Raw genomic sequence first — 11,754 nt, 5'->3', positions numbered from 1 at the left:
ACTCTCAGGAGTTTTCGGCCAAGAGAGACTTTGGCCCAGCATTTGTGCCGTATCACAATTTAACTAATCCCCTGATCAATATCGATTTGCATTTCTACAATTCAAGACAAGTGATATTATGACACTGCGTTCCTGCAGATTTTTGGAAACTTCGGTCTCAAAAAGGTTTCCAGTTCCTATCGTACGCACGTCGTCATAGTTTTAGCCACAAGCTCGGGCGAAAGAGGGAGGAGGCGCAACCAATGAGAGATTGAAACCGTGTGCTCAATTGTTTGAAAATAGTTCCATTGGCCTTGCATAGCCAAATCTTCTGGGGTATCTCAGCGGCCTGATTTTGACGGCCGGCAAGGCGGTGGCATTGGAGGCTGGCTTCATCGCGGTGGCCGTGGAGGCTGACCTCGTTGCGGTTTTTCGTGTCAGTACTCGGTATAGATGAGACCCACCTGGTGTCTTGCGTTCGGCCGTTTGGGGGCAACAGAAGCAAGCAAAAGGGATAGCAGTGGGTTGGCGGCATGCCGGCGGATATCAAAGCCACCATCACGGGGCTCGTGGCGGGCTCACGTAGCTGCGGCACCGAGGGGTACAACACAACAGTGGTGGGCATACGTACCAGCCCTGGAGGCGGCACAGCCGCTCAGGCGAGTGTTTGTATAGGTGGAGATGTTTTTGTGTTGTATGATGCTAATGGTCCGCTGTGTGAGGGTATGATTGGTAGCTCAGCAGTGAGACGCTGTTATCGTACTGACAGGAATGTTGACGATGTTGTCAGCGGCGACCATATAGAATATTGGTGCTCATACTGTTTGTCATTGGTGCCCGCATCCGTTTGTCTATCAATCAATTCAGTAATTAAAAAAACCATTGCATTTGTATTTCACAAACACCTTTCTAAGACTACGTTTTCACCTAAATGATTAACATTCGAGAGTGTATATAAATAGTACTTCAACGCAGAAGTAGAACATACATCAGTTCAAGTTGTTTTTAAGGAAATCGTTAACTTTATATTATTAAAAATTTGTAGTAATAAGAGCCATTCATTTTTTCTTTTAATTGCTATACAAACATACTAAATTCAAAAAATGACTTGAGTACCATCATTAAAACAAGCCTAAGAACATATCTATACAGTTGGATTATGCAAAAAGCACTTCAATAATAAAGTTTGAGTGATCTCGTTCTTGTCCCAGACCTAGTGGTCTGGGATCCATTCATATCATATTTTTTTGGAGAGAACTACATGTTTCAGAAACATAATGTTCATCTGCGAAACGCCTGCAAAGAAAACAAAGTTTTTTATTCAATCTTATTGATGAATTGATTTTGGGCAAACTGGCCACATACCTAAGGCATTGAACACTTTCGATTTGAAGATTTAAGTCCAATCTGGTGCCCACGTTGTTGAGCTTACAAGGACACGTCTGAACCAGCAACAAAGTTATTGCAAGGTGCAGAACAAGAGAAAAAATGGAGTCAGGTCAGCAGCAACAAGAATTCCAGAAGCCCATATGTTAGCGTCTGCTTTCCTGTCTTGGATGTGAAGGTGACAATTAAACGATGAAGACTGATTAGTCAGTGGATTTCAGTAAGTAAACGACAAAAAAGATGGAGCAGGAAAAATAGGCCGATATCCCTATAGTCGACATGAAGACTGATCTCTAAATTCTCATGGACAGAGATGACAATTGACTACTAAAACTGCTGTGGGAATTGGGAAGTACGCAGGCGACTAAACAATAATAGACATTACGGCAGCACCTTTGCTGACTATACCTGCAATGGATGTACATATCCCAGACATTTCCAAGGTTGAAAGATGTAACACCCAACATCCCCAATTGATATCACTGAATTCAGAACTAGAAGGTGATACATACATCATAGTATGAACTGTATGAAAATCATACAAAGGTTGGCATCAAAAGAACCTCATTCCACATGCAGACAACAGTTCGTGCCTGACAAACAAATGTGGCCAAGCTAAGTGACAGTAATTCAACCAGAAACATTAGCAAGCAAAGGCCCAACGTATCTGGCCAGGTGTGTTGGTTGGTTAGCTTATAGTGAAGTTCAAGGTCTAAGGCATAATTATCGGAGCATATATCCTACTGCATGCGGCCAAGGTAATGCAGGGACTTTCCTGAAAGTACATAAAATGGGCTATCCACACATTTTATGTCGAGCCATTATCAGACAACACAAGTAAATGTGCACCTCCCAGTTGGCAACTTCAACATATCCCTCATCTTCAATTCTCACAGTTGGTCGCAAATGAGATCTTCAAAATGGTCTTCACAATGGAGGATCTAGCAATCATCGTACCTGTGAAGCAGCTGTCATTGTTTTATCACCTTTCCTGATCATATCTAGCCTTTATCGTTACCCACATAGATCAGAATTGTAGATTATGCAACTATTCTCCTAGAAAAAATCTACCTACTCATGCCGATATAAGATTGAGCGTATCTGAAAGTTTTCCAGTTTTGTCCTTCCCATGATTAGTCACAAAAGTAAACCCCCTTAATGAGAATGTTGTGTAAAAGTATGATGCCAACCTTGGATTTTCTAGTCCCCACGTCATTGTTCAACAAACACCCAGCAAAGGCTACTCACACTAGCCACAAAAGAAAAGTCATACGCAAAATTTGTTATCCGGTCACACTATATCAATCTGAATACAAAAACTGTAGAAGCTTTAGGATGCTAGTGGTATTCTGCCATGTGCTAATGTCACTGATGAACATATACCTTTTGACGTTCCTAACTTATTGCCATCTCATGATCATCACACAGTACAGAGTGAAATGCAAATCCACCGAGGAGTTTTTCAATGGGCAGAACGTAATCATATTCCTATTCTTACTATAACCTACCCGGAAGCAGCACCCACAACAATATCATCATATTCAGAAAAATAAAGTCATTGACTGGCGTCTTACTGTTACGTAAATGTGACCCCTTCCCCTTAATGATTGTTCTATCATGTTCGATCAAATCCAAAACCAGATGTGAACACCCAACTCTCTTCAGGATAAGAACCGTAATGTGTGACAGCATTAAGAAACCAATGATAGAAATCTTAATGGACATTGACAGCCTATTTACCCTTCACCGACAACCTTCAGATTTCCTACAATTAGAAGTCTATCATGGTGTACAAGGGCATCATTTAAAAATTCTGTAGAAAAGGTTGCACACTAACCTCAAGTTCTTATTTTCATTTTCTCGATTGCAAACTTGAATTCTGAATTCATTAAACAATAGACAGCAAACAAGAAACAAGAAACAGGTGAGAGTCCTAGAAGAAAACAGCCATCCTTAATGCATTGAGGCATTGACAATTAGCAATTGTCATCCGACAACCAATTCAAATGCCACAGAGACCCCAAAATGTTAAAGCAACAAAAAAATACTTGCAGAAGTGTCTACTTGTTACCTAAAAATATGTACAGAAATGAAAATCAGTTTTATTCATAGGAAGCAAAATCATGTTATCTACAAGTAGGAATGCCCCGCAGTTGCACAGGTCTATGTCCTATTTCAAGATCCATCAGCACCACCATATTTTTTCTTGAAATTAAACTAAATATTATCACTTTCATGCCAAGAAAAAGAGATGGTAAATCCATCCGAACACATTACAAATCATTGCCAAATCATGAAATCTTACATCATAGAGACAATGCCACATTATACTGAATCAGCGCCTTCCACTTGTTGCCGTGCTAGATACTTTTCTCTTCTCTCCTTCTGTAAAATTTGAAAGCGGACATAGAAAACACATACAGAAAAAGAATTTAAATGATGAACCCAAATATCATGCAGAAAACACAACCAACGGGTAAAGAAAAGTTGGTTTACCCATTCATCAATGACGAGGCCTTCACCGACAATCTTCGGTCCAGCATCCTCCGGGGGTTTTTTCCGTGCCTCAAGGGCTGCCTCTGCCTCATCAAGTTGACGTTTAAGTTTTTCCAAGTGCTGCATCGGCGAGCATATAGATCAAGCCCATTACTCTCGCCCTCTTGAAGGGGGATAACAAACACGGATTGGAACTTAACAATGACTTACCGGAGAACGTCGTTCAGGATCCAAGAAAATTACTCGTAGAATCTGCTCCACAGAGACCTGATCCTTTTGCTCATCGAACTAAATCAAGCAACAGGGCAAGTCATTAGGTGATACGCAATTCACTTGTAAAACATTGAGAGAACAAGCAAAACAAGAGCCAATTTAACAAGTAAATCATATTCAAACACCAAATCAAATAATAGGAAGTTCACGTTAAGGATAACGATGAACAACAGAAATACAGAATCAATAACGAACGCAACTTAAAGCAAACGGATACAATCAAGAGAAAGAATCACAAATTTTATTCTTAGAGGAGGGAAAGTCTCACCAGCTCGGGCACATACTCCATTCCCCCTTTCACCTTCAAACTGACGATTTTGAACTTGACTTTGGTCTTCTGGTCCGACACTTTCTCATTATTTTCGGGGTGCTCAACGAATTTGAAGACTGGACATTGTTAAACACAATCTGTCAAGATGAAGCTTCCGAAAAGGAGAAAGAACATATATATTTTTTAAGGAAAAAAAAGGGAAGAGGCATAGAGAGAGAGAGAGAAAGAGCCCTACCAGTGGCTATAATGCTCTCTCCGGGTGAAAGTATCCCTCCGGGGGGACGCATAAAGCAACTCTTTGGCGCAGTCGTTTGGAACTAAAAGAAGTTAACGCCATAAAACCCAACATTGTCAAACGTAAGAAACACAACACTGTCGATCTCTAATCGAGAAGCTAATCTCACAAAAAACATAAGGCGAACCACCGCACCTTAAACGCTACGTGAGATTTACTTGTGTTTACAATCCTCACTGCACTCTTTACTTGCTTCCCTGGCTCATCTTCACAACAGAAACCCGAAGAATCGTCAGCACCGTGAGCCGAGGGCGCGGGAGAGGGGGAAGAGAGAGAGAGAGAGTCGTACATGGAAAGTAGAGCTTGTTCGTCGGATCAAGCCGAAGACGACGGCGAGTCGGGAGGAGAGCGCGAGCGACGGACGAAACAGTGTTCGGCTTTGGGTTCGAGCCTTCGGCCTGGCCCTGGCTTCCGCTCTGCTGAAGCTGAGCGTTCTGGGAGGAAGATGAAGGGGAAGACGATGTCGCTCCGGATTGCCAGAACGGCATCCGGCAGAGGTTCCAGACCTTACCTTCCGTCGGAGACTTCGCGTCGGGTAGAGCCATAAGAGAAGAACGCGACTTTCCAGCTGGATTCAGGCCATCGGCAGCCGCAATCCGGCAACCAACACAGTTCTTCCTGCAATCAACTTCCCTCCTCGCTCCAAAGTTCCAAAACCCCTTCCTTCCTCAGCCGCTTCACTCTGAGACAGAGAGAGAACAGAGAGAGAGAGAGAGAGGCGTAGGCAGTAATAAAAGGAGTGAAAAAAAAAAAGGGGCGCATCGGAATTTAAAACGATCGATTAATCGCATCGCATTGTGATTTCGAATCCGGACGCGCCTTTCTTAATGATTTGCGGGACCCACTTCTCAGTGTTGACTTTCCTACTGCATCCCTTCCCTTGTCCCCATTCTCAATGCGGTCGATCTTTGTAATGCTAATATTCCGGTGACGCAATGGCGTACCTAGCCAACAAGCCCAGACGCAACATGAAAGCAGGAGAGCTCTTGGGATAGTTTTTTCCTTTTTGCTTGAAACATGGCAAAGTCTTGGGGAAGGGCTTGTTGCTCGAAAGATTCGTTCAACAACACACAGTTCTCTACTTTACCCTCGAAGGTTGACGCCCGACCCTTTTGCTGTTAATTACAAGATTAGGCATTTGACTTCGGATGGACTACCTCGAGCCCACTGGGTTGGGACTTTGGGCTGAGGGTTGACAGGAGTCAACGGCTTGATTCGATCTTATCCGTTTTTAATAGTTCATCCCCATCTTATCGATGTACCGTTGGTCGTGCTATAGTGCCTTTTGAGTTTTAATAGGCTTCTCCATTTTAAATTTGTCTCTTATAAAAAATAAAAAAAAAAACTTTTGCATATGCGAATAATAATTTTAAGAACAGGTAAATAAAAAAATTATGATATTTTTAACTGTTTTCGTTTGGCTTTGACAAAGGTAGAGAAAGTTATAAATATTGGCTTTAAAAACATGGTCTCACTTTTATGTGTTATTTAGTTGCTTTAGATTCTAGGTCAAAGAAAATTTTACAACTTACATGTTGTTGTCATTAAAAGGGTAACAACTTATTGTTTTTACAGCGAGGAATCGATCTTCCTCTAATCTGGTCCGAAGAAAAAGCTTGACACGGACAAATTCGATTATAGTTAAAGTCTTTTCAAAAAACTGAAAAAGTCTTAATAACAACACATTTTAGAATATCAAAGCATATGAACACATTGTAAAACACTAAGGTTAAAGTAAAATAATATAATAGTTTTCCAAAACTATGATATTGTACCAAAATGTGATCATCTATATATATTATCAAAAAAATATATATCTCTTTCTAATATTTCGGAAGAAGCTCGTCCCCGGAATCAAAACTTCAGGCTTCGCCTTCGATCATTTTTTAGCACTTCATACTAAACAAGATCATAAACAAATTTTATCCGCATGGAAAGGAAGCATAAGCATATATGTGAGATTCTATTTTATGTTATTTTGTCGAGTTGGAGATGTTTCACGGGCCATTCGTGCATGCTTGAGGAATCAAATTTAGCAGATCCGCATAGATTTTAACAGACATCTTATCTTATTCATGTTCTTCATGTGATAGGGAATATGGAATAGAATCCAGATCCATCAACCGAATTATAATAATGACGTGATTGACTTGGAGAGGCGAAAAAACAAAGGCGGGGAAGTGGGGCGGGTTGATACTTTCTAGAGAGAAAAATACTGTTCGTTTCCAACTAACTTTTTAAATAATCTTTTGAGGCGCACTTCATGAGCACTGAGAAATGAGTAGCAAGCCACATGGTTATTAGCTTTTTGTAATGTAAAGCTAAAGCATACGCTGAGTGCTAAGTTTGGCGTAGGGCTTAGTTCCATAGCCCTTAGCTGTTTTTTGTCGTCTACGCCCCCACCCACATGGATAGGTAGGGATGTCAATGGATTAGATTTGATTTTGTTCCGATAACTGGCCGGAATGCTTATGTCATGTATGGAGAAAGATTTAAAGTTCCATTAAAAAACCAGATCGATTTCAAACTCAAGAAACGATGTCCGGTCGGTTCGGATTTAGATTTGGTTTTAAGTAAATGTTCTGATTTAGATTTAAACTTACTTTTAAATCCTATATCCAATATCAATTAGACCATATCATAGACTGGTTGGGATTTGTTGGTGCTTATTTCAAAATCAGATTCAGATTCAGATTCAAATGTGAAATAAAAGGCAAATTCAGATTGAGAATTTAAAATTTCAGATTTGGATATGATATAAACTTTTTCTCGATCGCATTTGAATCCGAATTTGAACCCTAATACGTAAACATATGATAAATCGGAGTATTATCCATTGACATCCCTAAAAATCTGAAAGATTATGCAAGAAAGGTAGACCCAGATTCGACATAAATAGCCCTCATATCCAATTTGTGTTAAAAGCATCGAATGTATTCACAGGTAGGTTAACAATACCCTATTAAATTTTTGAAACTATAGTTTGTTACCCAGGACAAAAACTTCCTAGCTCTGCCACCGGCTAGACCACATTAAAGACCTGACTTCCAAAAGCATAGGGGTCTTTAGCAAGAAAAATATTGTCTTTAGCACACATGTTCGAAGAAGAGCACCATGTTTAACATTTGATGGATGGTTCTAGGAAGAACATACATAATTACATCAAGTTTCCTAAACTAATAATATGGCATTTTTGGATCATGCGAAGTTTTTCTTATCAAAAATCCTCTAAGTTGGATAAGTCCTTCCGAAGAACCCGTGCTTTCGAGTCGGAATTGTTCATGAAACATGACAAAGAGGCTCGAAAACGAGATTTCAAACTATGGGCTTACCCGATAATTTTTGTAGCGCATGCATATCTTCCGCATATCAAATAATTAAACTTATTGACCAATTAATTGCTGATCCATTAAGCTGTTGCTGTCAAGTTGGTTTTTAAATTGAATAAAGTGGCCATCAGTACTGATTCCTTTTCACTCAGTTAAAATTTTTCCAGAAAAAGGAAGACTTGGGAGCAGAAATCTTATGGCTTTTGCTGTGATGCTCGATGTTCTGGAGTTAAGATTGTTCTTATTCAGGTTTGTTATTGTTTGCCAATTAAGCTTCTTGATCTCCTATCAATTTTAAGCACTGCTTTCTGATTATGTTAAGCTTCACAAAATTTTGAAAAGAAAAGGTGCAAGTACAGAAACGAGAAAAACTGTTTCATCTTTCTTACTTTAACGGTCCTTTAGCATTAATGCATGATTCTTTTCTATACTAGTATAAACTTACGAAACCTATTTAGCAATTCTATTAAAGAACAATCTTAACTCCAGAAGTAAGTGCTGTGAAAAAGAAAAGGAGAACAGTTGAAGGATATACCACAAATTGCACTGTAAAGTGATCATGGTTTCTTTTACAACATTTTGATATCGACCACCGAGTTTGCATAAAAAGAGCACACTCTTTTCCCAAAGAGCAGAAGCTTTTTAGCTTCAGGCATCAGCATGTTCAATTATGTGTCAAGAAAGCAAGGCATGCGCATGTTCCCCTTTTATCAGTTCTGCTTATGGGAACCATTTTGCAAAGCCAGGAGGGGGTCCTTTGTCATCCCTGTCATCATTCCTGACTTCATGTATAACCCCTCGAGGGCTGTGATTGCTCTATATTGTTTTCATCAAACTAAACATGCCACCATGTATGCTCGTCATCATCTAATCGGTTAACATTGACATGTAGATCGAGATATATCTGACATGAATGCAGGAACTTTTATTAGAATGTTCCATGTAAACGTCCAATCTTACCAAACCTGAATCACACCCAATCGACCCTTCTGAATAACTCCATGTTAAAATTTATTGTTCAGCTTGATCCAAACGACCAACTAAGAGTCTTGAGGGGGAGAAATTAAGGGACTGCTGGCTGCCTACATCGAACACTGATTCCTAATGACTGCCCATCTCAGAAGAACTGAAAGGAGACGATAGTTTTTTCTGAGAAAGGATTTGGCAGCAGATTACACGAATTGTTCGCACCCAGCTACTCGAGCTGGGGATGATGGCACCAAGAAGCTAAAACACACCATGTTCTCCATGGTTGCACTGACTTCAATTGTGCTTTCTTGTTCACAGCAGCCAGTGCAGGAAGACGACGAGACTAAAGCAGGGCTGCCCCTTGCAGTTATGCGCCCAAGAAAGTGCATTGGTTTGAGTGCATTTCCACGGAAACTTCAGGTGAAAGAAAGGGACAAAACATGATGGATGTCCTGCTGAATGATGCACGATCACACCATTTCCTTCAGTCTTATTATGATTGCCTTAGAGATACACGACTGCGGATGAATATGGGAGCTCTTTCAGATGTTGACGTACTGCCATCATCATTCATCGTCAATTTGCGTGGCCCGGTAGCACGTGATCCTCTTTATAGTTCTTGTCACATATCTTCCAAATTAAAGCCTCCATGGGCAATGAATCGGTTCATAGAAAAGATTTCTCGTGATTACCATTGATCAGCAGTCACCCTGTTTTCCATGTCAACGTTTCGCTTCAATTAATGGCCGTTCTATCTATCTCCACTTGTCGTTTGGAATCTGGATTCCTTGCGTTCTTTTGCCCCGTCCACAAAATGGAACGCCAGAACGGTAATTAGCGTCAATGAGATGAAGTGAAGTTGCGGATAGATGTTTGTGATTAGTTTTCGGTGGATAGCAGGGGATGATCAGGAGGAAAGCAGAAAGGGCCGACCCCAGATGAGACAGTTTGTAATACATTCATCAGACGTGGGTTCGAATTGGATCGGTGCAGCCAAAAATGAAACGAAACTTGCCTATCCATCAGTTTTTTAGCACTTCAGTTCCTGAAATTGGGAGTTTGATAACCTCGCTTCTTAGATTGCAAATTGAAATTTTGTTCGGTCATGAATATCATTAACAACATTAGTTTATATTGAACACTGGGCAGATCTGCATTGAAGAAGGCAACTTAAATTCTAGACTTAGATTTTAGAGAGAGGGAGAGAGAGGGAGAGAGAGAGAGAGAGAGATCCTACCGGTGGCTATAATGAACTAAGAAGGCCTGCATTTGTCGTATGATGGGACTTTTCCAACCATGGTGATTGGGTGTCTGTTTAGCATATGGTGAGAAAGAGAATGTCAAATCGACAGTTTCCTGCGAAAATTACATGAAACGATCGGATACTAAAAGATCGACAGTCACACTCAATGAAGAAAGTGAACAACTGTTTCAGCCTCTTTCGTGAGAGACTCAGCGTCGAACATTTCCATCGTAACGGCTGGGTGTTTGATTGATCGTTCATGTCCTGGGAAAAAGGGACGTCATGTTCAGCAGTTCCTCGTGAAAATTTGCTTCAGACTAATGCATTTCTTGGGTTGTCTTCAACGTTGCTGTGCTGAAAACAAGTATTTCCATGGGAAAATGGATTCTCAAATTCATTTATTAAATGCAGAAAGGGAGAGAAAGGAACCTGGGCCTACAATTCATAACGGTGAAGAAAAGCAGTTCTCGACGTAAAGCGCTGACGACAATTATAATTTTCGCAATACATATTTTGGTTTGAAAGGATTATTTTTTCAAGTCACCAATGAACTAGGGGACGCATCAAGGAGGGCATGAGGCAAGTTTTTTGTAATCAGGGTTAAACTATGAGTCTCTTAAATCCACAGTTTTCAAATCCTAAGAATTTTAAATCAGAGACTACCAAATAATGAACGTGTATCCAGTTCAAGATTTTGCATCTAATAGTATTTTTTTTAATTTAAAAAATACGCTAATTTTGTTATTAGTTAATTGATTAATTATATCTGATAATTAGAGAAATTAAGGTGAATAAATACCTCAGACCCTAACCAGACCCGTTTACTTCTCTACCGATGGATCAACTGATGCTGGAAAATGGACATATACAACGGCGTAACGTTGCTATCTCATTCATGGGGACCCAACTGCGTCTCTCACAAACCTTTGTTACATGCATTGCATGAAGTGGGGAAGTATGTCACCGGGTGTTGACAAAAACCCCAAACAAAATGAGCCACAAGTTATAATAATCAGATCACACAAAACGCAAGTGGATGGCGCAAAAAGAAAAAGAGAGTTATTTTTCAACTTCGTTCTAATTAATAAGCCATATATATATATATATCCTACACGTTTGTTCAAGTGTGAAATTAGTTATTTTCGGGTCAAATATTTGTCAACTAAAATGGTGTAAGTTTAAACTAAGGATAGTTTATGAAATCGCAAGGGAATGTGCATGGTAATTACCTATAACTCAAGCTTAAATTTGAAAAAAAAAAACCAAAAGAGAAATAAAAGATAGGGAAAAGAATCACAAATGAAAAGACTGTCCATCCACATCTTCCCTTTTTCCCTTATTCATGGCGAACACCGTTTTGGCCGGTGGTTTTCCAAAACCATGTTCCATGTTCCAAAGCAGCAATACCACCAGCGCCAAAACCACCATCTTCCAACTGTTATTTAATCCCAGTGTCCTATAATACAGTATGCGTTCCTATCATTCATGAACTTTGGGTTTGAAGATCTCTCCT

At 40.0% G+C, this 11,754-nt stretch overlaps 1 protein-coding gene across 6 annotated transcripts; it reads right to left on the bottom strand.

The window, feature by feature from the left end:
• Nucleotides 1-1,067: 1,067 nt before the first annotated feature.
• On the bottom strand, nt 1,068-5,423 carry LOC116245299 (vesicle-associated protein 4-1-like). 6 transcript variants are annotated; one of them, XR_007572198.1, is made up of 9 exons: nt 4,990-5,423; nt 4,836-4,906; nt 4,641-4,722; nt 4,403-4,521; nt 4,072-4,149; nt 3,862-3,981; nt 3,671-3,750; nt 3,203-3,244; nt 1,068-1,530 (listed from the first exon to the last, which is right to left on the bottom strand). XR_007572198.1 is itself a non-coding variant. In XM_031616946.2 (8 exons), exons 1-7 carry the CDS (start codon nt 5,243-5,245, stop codon nt 3,691-3,693), a joined length of 786 nt encoding a protein of 261 aa, XP_031472806.1. In that variant the 5' UTR covers nt 5,246-5,423; the 3' UTR covers nt 1,068-1,530; nt 3,671-3,690. The 6 variants fall into 6 exon arrangements, 4 of the variants coding, with proteins under 4 accessions (XP_031472806.1, XP_031472815.1, XP_031472817.1 ...); XR_004170443.2 differs by lacking the exon at nt 3,203-3,244 and having other exon boundaries at nt 1,068-1,275; nt 1,345-1,530; XM_031616946.2 differs by lacking the exon at nt 3,203-3,244.
• Nucleotides 5,424-11,754: the final 6,331 nt, after the last annotated feature.

Source organism: Nymphaea colorata, chromosome 1 (assembly GCF_008831285.2).
Source record: "Nymphaea colorata isolate Beijing-Zhang1983 chromosome 1, ASM883128v2, whole genome shotgun sequence".
Classification (NCBI taxonomy): Eukaryota; Viridiplantae; Streptophyta; class Magnoliopsida; order Nymphaeales; family Nymphaeaceae; genus Nymphaea; species Nymphaea colorata.
The sequence above is the reverse complement of the archived record's forward strand: the minus strand, read 5'-3'. Positions and strand labels throughout refer to the sequence as shown.

Excerpts from the sequence above, each read along its gene's own strand:
- LOC116245299 (XM_031616946.2), bottom strand. The coding sequence starts at position 5,245 with ATGGCTCTACCCGACGCGAAGTCTCCGACGGAAGGTAAGGTCTGGAAC. Across the intron at positions 4,907-4,989 it reads GAACAAGCTCTACTTTCCAT|ATGAGCCAGGGAAGCAAGTA; the intron begins GTACGACTCTCT and ends TCTGTTGTGAAG. Across the intron at positions 4,723-4,835 it reads AATCTCACGTAGCGTTTAAG|TTCCAAACGACTGCGCCAAA; the intron begins GTGCGGTGGTTC and ends AACTTCTTTTAG.